At 28.0% G+C, this 12,779-nt stretch overlaps 1 protein-coding gene across 1 annotated transcript in view; it reads right to left on the reverse strand.

Annotated features, from left to right (window-relative positions):
* The window catches only part of LOC129981979 (uncharacterized), a 121,114-nt gene that overhangs the window by 8,212 nt on the left and 100,123 nt on the right, over positions 1-12,779 (reverse strand). The window contains exons 4-5 of the mRNA XM_056093055.1: positions 5,615-5,852; positions 3,620-3,825 (exon numbers count right to left, since the gene is read on the reverse strand). Coding sequence (XP_055949030.1) covers positions 3,620-3,825; positions 5,615-5,852 — 444 coding nt within the window. The remainder of the gene's footprint in view (positions 1-3,619; positions 3,826-5,614; positions 5,853-12,779) is intronic.

Consider the following 12,779-nt stretch of genomic DNA (forward strand, 5'->3'; position numbering starts at 1 on the left):
TTTTTTTGTCCAAAAATTGAAAGATCCAGTTTCTATTTAATATATAAAATCGATAAAACGTTTGTAGTTTCAATTTTTTTTTAAAGTCTTCAAAGAGAAATTAAAACCAACTAAATTTTAATGCCCATCGCACTTTTATTATCTCACATCTTTTATCAGTATATTTTAATAATATTATACTATCTTTCAATAGTTAAAATTTATTCATTTAATAGTAAAAACTCTTCAAACAAACAATGTAGTATTTTAAAGAAGGCATGAGGCATTTTATTTCGTTTAGAATTAGACTAATTTTAATTTTGAAATCACACGAGCATTTTAAACCCAGTATTATAAAATGTTATATCGAGACTTTTATCAATAAAATATAATTTGAATATATATCAATGTTCTGTAATTCACTTAGAGCGAATTAGCAATTAAATATAAAGGAATAACATGCTTTGACCGAAACAAAAATCACCCAAAAATACATTTTTTGAGATAATAAATAATTCATATTTTCAAAAGAGTAATTAGAACGCAATCAGAGAAATGTAACTATTTGTCCTCATTTATCAGATTGTTGAAATTTTGCTTAGGTAATAACTATATTAATATCATTTAATCTATTTTAGATTTCCAAATGAAAAGCTTTATTGTACTTTAGAACAGCACAAATTCTATTCTTAATTCATTGTTTAGTTTAGTTATATTAACTCCCCGCTTTAAAGAAACACTAGGACTATTTACGGGTGGACCTCAAAATTTTGAACCGCGAGGATGACGAGGGATCAGATGTCGAGAACGACACTTGAGCTTCCACACCACACCAGCGGGAGGACGTTTGGCCCCGATGGATGTAGCGTGCTCCATACCCGCTTACATGACGGTTCTTCGGTGAAATCGGGTCTCAAACCTGGAGCCTTTCGTTCCGAAGCCGAGACCCTACCACCAGGCCACCGCGATCCCAATTCTTTATTCCTAAGAATTATCTTTGGAAAATCACTTGTATACCGTCCACGGTGGGATGAAATTTTAAAACAATATTAATTTAAGTGATCAACTGCCAGGTTAATAAAATGTAAAATCGGTATTATTTAATTCGAGGAAAAAAACCATTTTATTTCATTAAGTATTCCAGAGTTTAACCAAATTTTTACTGTCTTATAAAACTGAAATTCAGAATATGCTGCAACTTTTTATCTCCGGAATTATTTTATCACATCTTCTAAAACTTATTTTATTCCATTCTGCATTTATGGGGAATAATACACTGTTGCATGAGATATTATAATGTAATCAACATATATTTCTATTAATGCTAAACATTTTTGTCAGATAAAATATTTAAAAAAAAAGGGAATAAATTAAACCATTATTAATTTAATGCCATTTTTTGCAGAAATATTTTAATCGAAATACTTTTATATAAAATTCTTTACAGAAATATGTCATTTTTATCGATTGTTTCCCTGAAAAAAATGATACAATTTCACAAATATTCATTCATTTTTAATGTTCCTTTTGTGAAATTTTTCCAACAGAAGTAACCCAAACTTTTCCAAATATATTGACAATAAACATTTTTAGTTTCCAGGGTGTTCTTTGCAATCATAAAAAAACTCATAAAATGCGTTTTTCGAAATAAATACTTTTGGTAAAGATATTTCTAATAATTTATGTAGCATAAAATGAAAACTTTTTAAAATATATGTGACATGAGAGTAAAAATATAAATTTTTGTAACAACCCATATACTAGTTTTTATACATTTCTTTTTGCAAATATTTAGCTTCTGAAATAAATTCTTTCGTTTACAAATGTTTTAATGTTAATTTTAATAGCATGCCATTCCGTAACTATTCAAAAACCGAGTGTGTTATCTCGGAGACAATAATTCATGTTTTTTTATATCCTGATCAATGATTTTATTTAATATTGTTCTGTACACTCTTTTTTTAAAAAAATTATTCAGATTTTCACTTGCATATTTCAATTTTAAATATGGAGAAATGTTTTGAAATTTTGATTTGTTTTTTTATTGCATGCATATTTACATCTAGATTATGGATATAATAATTTCTTCTTAAAAAGTGAAGTATCAAAAATAATTTGAAAAGTATTGGCTTTAGAATTTTAAGATGTTAAAGCAAGTTTGTGAAATAAAAAAAATGTGAAAATGAACTTCAAATACAAATTAAGAATTTCCAATTCACGAATTATACTTTGCTTAATATTAATTTCTATAGGAATATCGAATCTTTCTTAAATTTTCTAATTCTAGAGTTACATTTCAATTTAACTAAAGCATTCAAACACCATACTAAGCTCATAATTTTTTTTTAAGATTTCAAGATTTATTGTCTTTATTTTTAGTGTCTTTCCAGTTTGATGGTGCAAGATGGTGCACCTCAGAACGGTATAGATAAAATGTTTTCGCATACTTTATCTTATTTCCCATTTTCAAGCTAACGTATAATTTTGTAATATAATTTTCGCTCACTTCATTATGTATCAGAGTTTTATAACTTCGAATATCGCACAAGTTTTATAGGGCTTGCTCATGAATACGCGATAAGTTTATCTTTTTAACTATCCAGCACATATAATGTTAAAACATTATCTACAACATATGTGTTACTGTGTAAAATGATATTTTAATGACTTTACATATAATTATTATAATTAAATCCTCACAGCAATTATTGTGGAATCGGGTGTTCACGAATGCGATAATTCACAATCTATTTTAATATTTTTGGAATTTAATTATTAGAAATATGTTTAAGGTAGGTGAAAACGTTAAAAAAAATCAATTTTTTGCGAAATTATGATTTTTTTATTTAATATTCTCAATGTTTGAACAGGTTTCTTTATAAAACTGGTAGAATTTTATTTCTAAGTCTATTATTTTGAAGAAGTTACATTGATTTTTATAATTATATTTACAAACGTTTTAATGCTATTTTACAAATTTAGATTCCATTTTCTCAAATAACAATCTTTAATAAAATTTTCTTACGAAAAATCTCATAAATAATGCACATTTTTTACTCAAATTTGGTATAATGATTTTTCAATATATTATTCAGTTCTTGAATTAGAAAATAAGTATTCCATTCATTTAGATACAATTTATAATGGTTTTATTGCTTCACAATGTGAAAAAAGTTAAAAATTTCGTATTATTTATCAATCGTACCTCAATACTTAAAGAAGGAATAAAAACGCAGTTTATCTTTTAATTCAGGAACTAGATAATATATTTCTTAAGCTATCTTCAAAATTTTAACTAAATCATTACATAAACCTGTAAATTAAAAGTATTTGGCTTTATGTCACTTTTTAGTAAAAAAAAACTTTTATTTTTAAAACGCTTTCGCCATTTAACTAATATATTTTGGTTTCATAAATGTTTTTTTTTTCAATCTTTTTAAAGCAAATTTTCAAAAATATAACTATTTTCGAAACATTTTTCAAAAAATTAATTCTGAATGTAATTACATACCTAAATTTTGAACCTGAACCGTGGTACCATACATTAGTGAAAATGAGAAAAATTTTCAGTAGGGTTCTTTAAGAAAAGTGTCATTTAAATAAATGTGTTTAACTGCTTTAAAAAGTATGCCTTACTGACCAGTGAAATGATTCCACGACCTTCCTCTCGATTGGCATCCTTTAGAGGGTGAATTTCGGAAGATGTCGTGCTTTGCAGACGACTGCTGGATGGAGAGGACGGCTTTTCTTGCAGACCACAACTCTACGATCCCCTTCAGTTCTCGGATAATCTCTGCTCCTTTCTGCGTCCGGAATTGGAAGATTCCTTCTCCCGTCGCAGAACGTCTTTGGAAAAAAAAATTGCAAAAGAATTAGAATGAATTACTGTTTTTATAAAAAAAATAAATTTTCCAACCCTCTGGCTATTGATACGTCTCAACCGGCCTCGCAAATTCTATATGGTTTCTGTTTCAAACGAGGGCTGAAAGATTTGAAATGAGCTATCACCAAAGATGCACTCTCCTTGCATTCTGAATCTATCGATTGAAACAGAAACTGGCAAACCAGTATAGAATTTGCAAGGCTTGTTGGGACGGGTTAGTAATGAAAAGGTTAAAAAGCAGCTGAAAAGCCCATCAGATATATTAATGCTAGCAGCTTTATACAGCGAAATATGACATGTACCCTACTTTTTTACTATTTCGATTCAACCTATATATTTTAGCAACATATATGTTTTGTGTCATTTTTGTTTTACTTATATATAGCTATATTCTTTATGATATTTTGCCGTAATGGCGATGTAGTTTTTATCAAATTCGATTTGTATTTGATGCGTCTGTAATTAATTATTTGGTTACAGAAGTTCAATACTTGACTATTTTTTAATTATTTCATGTTTAAAAGAAGTAATAATAATAAAGTTATAATTTAAACGAATAAAAATAATCATATCATAAAATGCTATCAATGCCATCATACTAAATCGTAAATATGATATATTTAAACAAATTTAAAATGATATTAATGAAAGGTTACATTAATACAAGCGTACTTACGCAAGTAATTGTAAACCATAAATGCATAATACAAATAAACCTATGCATCTTAAATTTTAAATTATTTCCTTAGTCTAAACGTAACTCACCCAGTTGATTCTCCTTAAAGTGCAATTACAAATGCATCTAACTTAAATCACACGGGTTTTAATCTAATAGATCTCTTTTATATTTCAATGCACGGATAGCACTTTACAATTGGAAAAATATAATTCCTTTTCTTATCCCAAAGCAGCAGATAAAGAATTTTATTAATAATAGTTTTTAGAGACAATGCATTTATGTATATTTTAAACTTGTCAATAATTTTGAAGCAGCTAAATTAAAAACTGTCTATTTTGTAAGCGGGTGCTAAAACTTATTTTTTCACATACAATTTATTGAGCATAAAATTTATCTATAGCACAATAGTTACTTCCAACTTCACTTTGTATTTCATCATATAAGAAAAACAATGAATTTAGCGATGATTTTAAGCAACATTATTTGTATCTCGTAGTATAGTAGACATAATTTTCTACATGAGCATAGCTTCCTCTAAGCTTATGAGATCTATCTTAGCTATAGGATGATTACAGTTATCGTCAATAAAGTGATGTAAAGGTATAATAAGACTCTGTCCTACGCTGTGTTATTAATTTGCATCAGAAAAGAAAATTGTCATACGCCCACACTACGCATAAAAATAGGGAGTGCTGCAATTTGAACTTAATAACTATTTATTTATCAGTTAGAGTTTCGTTTCAATTGCAGTTTTAATGATCTAAATCGTTAGATTCTCCTTGTGAAGGTATTTTTATTCTTTTGATATTATTAGGAATAAAATTATATCGTGATTTCTTTCAAGTGAAGCCGCGATGTGTACCACTTTCCAGATTCCTTCTTATTAAGACAATAGTTTAGCTTTTTTTGTATTCACAGACATTCTTCACTAAAAACAATTATAATTAACGCCGAATGTCTAATGCAGCATTCCATTATATTCCCATATATTATTCGAGAAAATGTCGGATAAGTGTACAAACCACGGAATAACCGAGAAAAAGAATATTTTGATTCATCATTGATGCACTTACCTCCCCACTTCAAGGGAAACGATAGTTGTTTTGGTCCTTCCCGTCGAGCTGGTAGACTCGTGAAGGTATTGACGTATGTACGCAACTGGCCATACCACGAAACAAGAAGCCATTCCCGGCTTGGCCAAGCCCACTCCATGGCTGAAGATAGCCAACTGCAGATCACCACTCATGCCCAACCTCTGGGAATCTTCGGTGGGATTGACAGAAACTTGGAAGATTTCACGAGCGAACGACACTATAAAGGGTGTGACAATTGAAATTAATAGTTCTTTAATGTGGCAAACATCTCTTGCAGTGCACCAAAATGCATGACAATATAGGAAATCGTAAAATATAATTATTAAAAATATAAAAGCGCATTCAATAAAATTCGAAAATAAAATATCTCCTAAAAATTTGTAATTACAATAAATCTAAAGTTGATATGAAGTGATTAATATCGTTTGATTGTTTAATTTTGAAAACGATAGCATTTCAATACAGCAAAAGAATAGATTTTAATTCTGCGAAATCAAAAATTTAATCTACATATAACTCAATTCTAAAATCTTTAAGAACTAATTGATATCTATTTTGAACTACTTTTAAATGGTTGGAAACAGAGCACAGCCTACATAAAGATTGTTAATATCTTCATTTAAATTTTACTTCAAGTAATTGGATTTATCATCTAAAAACACATCATTTTAGGGATTTTTAAATAAAAAGATATCATGTGTAATTGCATTTTAGTACATATTTTAAAGAAAATGAAAATAAAAAATGAATGCTTCAGAACATTTATACCTGAAACTAAAATTAAATTTTTGAATATTATTTTGGTTAAATGTCACATTTAGTTAATATGTTTGTTATGATTTACATTTTTATATCACAGCAAACATCTTTATAATCATATCAATAAAATTCATCCTCAAAATCTGAAAAGAAAAAAGGCAAGCATGAAATGTGTGACGATGTATTTTTCCTATTTCATCTGCTTTTTCATGCAATGACTTAAATTTAATTGTATGTTTCTTATATGTATGCTCGCGAATATTTACGCTTTAAGATTCTAATAACTTGCAGATATATATCACAACACTCAAATTACAGAGTACTTATTTCATTAGATGTCTCATGGGAAGATCTCAAATCGATTGTTTTTATGTATGCTTTTGAATATTACTGTCTTAACTTCTCAGTATGATTCCAAGAGTTTGAAAATGAGAATCACAGCACGGAGATCACAAAGCCTTACTCAATGTCTTCGATTGTTAACATATATGTGTTCAGAACTTTGATTTTTGTCATTTTTTAAAAAAAAAATATACGAAAGCCGAGTTCACAAACCCTAACTACAGGTTTTTCGTTATTTCATTTGAAAACTCTTGACATCTAAATATGTTATCGATAATCGCCTATCTTCCTCTCACAGTTTCAAGAGAAATCTCAAAAACTTCACTCTTTATTCTCTACGACAAAAATTTTGGCGGAAACCGCTATCCAAAACTAATGTACTGATTTCGCCAGTATTTTATATGAAAACCCCATAATTTTTAGATCCATCATCAATATTCCACTACCAAAAACAACTCTCCATTTTCGAAAGATGTGGCAAAACAGCTTTGACATGCATTTCATTCTTGTAAGATTTAAAATGCAAAAAAATACTTTACTTCTATTTTAATGTTATTACAAATATTGATTTTAATTAAAAGCAAAAAGATTACTGAAAATTCCTCTTCGAAATACGTATGCTTTAAACTGAATAAAATAAGCTATTTTCGAAAATTAAAAAAGAAATTTTCAGTATAATTCAAATCTTAACAGCAATGGTTTTGCTCAGCGCACAACTTGGGAAGGCAAATTTTTGTCAAAAGATAGTTTTAAGACTATCTCATATCCCTCCGCTTATGCCTCGTAACATTTTTAAAAATTCCAAAACATCCATTCCTCATCCTCTTTCCATAATAAACTTTCCATAAAAACTCTGTCAAACATTCTCCGAGTTGAAGAAAAGTCGATAGATAATCAGCGTAATTAAATTTATTTGCATTGCTTATTCCGAAATTTTTTTCCTACATTTAAATACCTTGATTTATATGCATAACATATTCAATCATTTTTTACTTTATAAAAACCCCATCATACAATCTGTTCTCCCCTAACAAGAGGCATGAGGAAAACAAGACCTTGAAATCTGCATATGCAATTACCAACTTTTAGTAGTTTCAAACATAGAATTTTTCTTAATGCATATACCTAATTTTTTCTCTAAAAAACTTATAGATAAATTAATATATAATTAAAATATTAATTATAATGTCTTAAAAATTATAACTCTCATATTATGATACATCACACAAAATATCAGTTTTAATTTTTTAATTAAAATTTTATTCTTATATTTTATGAAATTGATATGAAGATTAATATTCATCTAAAAATACGACTTCTTAATCCTCATAAGGCACATCTGCTCTATGCTTTATATTAATCATGGTGATTTCTCAGATAAAATTTCTCTTGGATACCATCAGTGAATTATTTGATACAAAAGTCGTTAAATATATACTATACTGGACATGACATTGGGCCTAGATCTACCAAATTTGACTCTTTGTCACTTATATATCTGATTTCTTTAATATGAAAGTATACTTTGAGTCTCCAATGACTAACGCAGTTCGAAAGTGAAACTAAGTGTCGATCACTGGTGACTGACATGGCGCTTAACGTGTTAACATTGTGATTGCATAGATTTTAGATAGCGTAGATAGAAAATTAGTATAATCTGAAGTGAAACCTGTTCAAAATATTGTAGCGTGATACTGTTTTAAGTTTAATTCATCTTCCTTTATAATAGCATTTTTGAATATTAATCTTTACTTATTTAGCCAGAATAATGTGACAGAAAAAAATGTATTTAGTATCGTTAGCATACTCGAATAAATAAACTCAATTACTGAAACAATGAAAATTACTGTTGCACACTGTATTTAAACTATTTTTAACATTTACTTAAAATTATGAAATAACTATGAAAAAATAAAATTAGTATCACTGAAAAGAAGTGCAACATAAAATAAGTAAAGGAGGGTGTTATGGAATTGTAAGATGCAAATTAATATTTTTCTAGTTAATTTTTATCAAAAATGAATCTGACTTGAATGAAGTTAGAATTTTCAACATTTTTATGCAATGAATTTTTGCATCACCTCAACCGCTCATGTTACAATATGAAAATACAAAATACATAGAGTAACCTTTGGCAAAATGTTGCGATATAAAATCATGGATTTTCAGCTTCTTTGTTTGATAATTTCTATTACTGAATAATTGAAATTAATTATTGTTGGATTACAAGAAACCATTTTCTCCTCATAAGGAGAACAATTACACCCATTCTGTTTTGCCCCATTTCGAAATGAAAACCTCGTATTAAATTCGAAATCAAAATAAATGGCAAGATGGTTTTTTTAATTACGAATATTCTCTTTTTGTCTTTTCAGCATATGTATGTACATAATGCCGCACATTTTTACTAAGCCAGCGTTACACAAAGCTATGAACAATTTTGAGCATAGGATAGTGTATAGTTTATTGCGACGTGTTGCAAGAAATCGATCTACAAGCTTCTAATGTCAAGAATCGAACATTCGTAATGGAAAATCTTCTGAAAATTATCGGTTTTTTTACACCGGAGTCGAGTATAGAACTTTCTAACCGATCCATTCATTTACATAAGGACACAGCAATAAGGCGCTAGACATTTTGCCTGCGGTAGTGAAAGAAATATGCGTTATTTTGTACGTTTTCTGTTTCTGAACAGGACAATACCATCATTGAAATAATAAGAGCTTCTTCCCCAACAACTGGCTTACCCAAACACTGGATCAAGTTTAATGGGATCACATGTTCATCAGACCATATAACATAATTGGTTACTTGACTCTAAAGTTGGTGTTTTCTCAAAACGCTTGAGTTAAAGTTTGAAGCATCATGTAGCGCCAATTTAAGATTCGTCCTGAGATGTGGGGAACTTCTGACTTGCCCGGCGATAAATTCGTTTTGGGTTTGATGAAATCCGGAAAAATAATTCTCTCACGTAAAAATATATTGTCTTTTTAGAGAAAATAACAGTCTCATTCTACAAAACCCATAACATACATAAAAGTGAGCTTTATTTCAAAGAATAGTATGTACCGAATAAGAAAAAAATTGAAGCACTTCCAGAGTACTAGTTTTCAAATTAATTCGATTTCGAAACAGCAACTTTAACATTTTTTTCCTTAAGTTATGCTTTCTATTTTTTTTGGCAGTAATTTATTCGTATTGAGTTTTCAGTAAGTCCAATTTAGAGACAAATTTCTAAAGCTTGTGAAAAAGAAGATCCAATATTTTGATCTGGTAACATATCTGGTGTAAAATCCGATCTAATCTAATGTAACATAACAAAATCTGATATAACATGTAATTTCCTCATACCATTTCTAGCAATACTTGAGAGGTTATTTCAATAGTTTGGAGAGAAGAAAGAGGTATTCGTAAGAGATTCGTTTATGGATAGTGATGTATACAAAAATAACTTTTGTAGTAAAGGTTTGAATAGAAAGCATACGATTAGAGATTTTGCTTTCAAAGGTAATTTGGTTTATTAAACTGAAAATGTAAACATGAATAACTTGAAAGGAAATTACCCTCTCAAAACTCTGATATGCTCAATTAACCCTTTCTAGGGCCGTGGGAAGTATGCTTCCCACTAAATTTATCAATCTTTGTATGAAATTATGTAGGTTGGCATAAGTTCTGACAAATTTTTTTTAGTAAATCAGGACTTAGATGCTTCAATTCTTTATCTCAGATAAAATGATGTGTCTTGATTTGTTACTTAATTATTAATTAACCTAATTAATTAATTAATTAATCAAAATTAAATTTATATAATAAGCTAAATGAATCCCTTTTCTTATTCTAACTTCAAGCCTAAAAATATTTTAACATAATATGAGTAGACAAAACTGGCCATTTAAAGAGTTAAACGGGAAATATCATATATGAAACGGGCTCATTTTAAACAGAAATGGTTCATATGAATCATAATATAATGGAAAAAAGTCAGTTACATTTTTAAAAGTTTCCCATTAAGAAATTTTATGCAAAATTAAACACGGATTTAAAATTTTAACGTATTAATAACATGCTTACATAGTTTGGCAATCAGCAAAGACTCATAAGAGTACGGAACCGGATTTGTGGATGTATATTACACATTTTATGTATATTTAACCTACACGGGAATAAACACTTGTTTTATAAAATATCTCTTTAATTTAAGCTAGTCAGTATTTTCGAATTAATTAAAAAAATAAAGATAACAAAGAAATTATTTTCTTGCAAGTTAATTATAATGTTCTTGAGAATGCTGATTTATAAATTAGTATGTAATTCCAAAATTATTTATTTTTAGATATTTGATTAATTTCAGTAGTTGTTTCATTTGAAATATTTAAAATGAGACAAACAATGGTAAATAAAAAATATTTTTTTATTTCTACCTGACAAATAATCATGCATATCGAACACATGCAAATCAAATAGTCTTGCATGGCATTTAAAAAGTCAAAAATTGATAATATATATTTACTGAAATTTAATGATTATTAACAGAAATTTTTTTCAGACATTGTTTTTAAAATTTATTGTATGTAATATGGAGAATTTTGCTTTTTTCATTTGTCAGTCGGTATTAATTCTCACAGTTTCATTTAATCTGATTTGTTTAATATGTTTAAAGATGAGTTTTACAATCAATTTTTCACTCACTTTCTGGTGGGCTAGATTTTCTCAATTATAGCACGTTTTATTTTTTCTATTGCTTAATCTTCAGTTAACTGATTAAAATAAATTTTTATTCTTTATGAGCTAGAGATTCTTCTGGACTATAAATTACATTTTCTTTTTTCATTTTTGCATTGCTTAATCTTTAATTAAACGTACAGATTAAATTTTAATTTTATGTTGGAAGCAGGGCAAACTGTTAATGAATATTAATAAATTGGTTTCAAAATTCAATGATATTTATAATGATGTATAATAAATTAAAAATTAAAAGCAGAAAATAATTAAATTCTACATTAATTTTTTGTTACATAATAAAAACTTATATTTAAAAGCAGTATTAAATTTATTTTTTACTGACATTATAATCCCTGTTAAATAGTAAGGAAAATCCATTGATCCATTCTTAATGATAAAAGAATTTTTCAATAAAGTAAGTGTCAAAAGAGTTACTATTACATAACAGAAAACTCGTATTGTTTGCTTTAGTGGAGAAAATATTTCATTCATCTTCAGAAATTAGAAAAAAAATCCCGCTTAAAACTTTTTCTTCTGAAATATTTAAGGCGAGTACAATTTTATTTTCGTCATTTTCGCACAACCAAACAAAAAGAATCGAAATAATGAACTAAAAGGGATAAGAGTTCCGCTGCCTCTATTCGGGGGATTGCTGTCTTTTGATTCCGGATATTACTTTCCATAACACAGAAAAAGCTCCCGAGAGATTTGTGAGGAAATAGAATTACTGAATGAAAAAATTATTATTTGTGCTACTATATGAGTTTCTTTCCTTAAATTGATTTTTTGTGATACATTGGCCTTTCACGAGGGAACTATTCCGAAGACAATCTGTGTTCCAATGATTTGTAAGAAAATTTTTCTAAAGTTAATTAGTCTTGAGATGTTAAGTAATTAAACGTGAGATGTAGTTGTTCTATTCGTAATTTTACTATTGATGATCTCTTTGCCTTTAATATTTAAATCTTTCATTTATATAATTAAATATAATAATACGTATGTACAATATATAATAAATATGTGAAAAAAATATACAGGGTGATTCCAAGTTAACGGTACAGTCTTGAAGAGGAAATAGAGAACAAGGCTACGAATAACATTCATATAAGAAACCCGGGCAGAAATTCATTTCTTTAGATATAAAAACAGTGTGTCTCGATTCAATTGAAGCAAGATGTTTTATTTCTAATTTCTATACCATTGAAGATATTTTAATGAATATTTCAACAATGGTGCATTTATTTAAAACAATCATTTATTGTGCAGGAATGTATGGGGGAAATTGATGCAAATAAAAACAAAATTTTTGTCGGTGTCATTG

Source organism: Argiope bruennichi, chromosome 8, assembly GCF_947563725.1.
Source record: "Argiope bruennichi chromosome 8, qqArgBrue1.1, whole genome shotgun sequence".
In the NCBI taxonomy this organism is placed as follows: domain Eukaryota; kingdom Metazoa; phylum Arthropoda; class Arachnida; order Araneae; family Araneidae; genus Argiope; species Argiope bruennichi.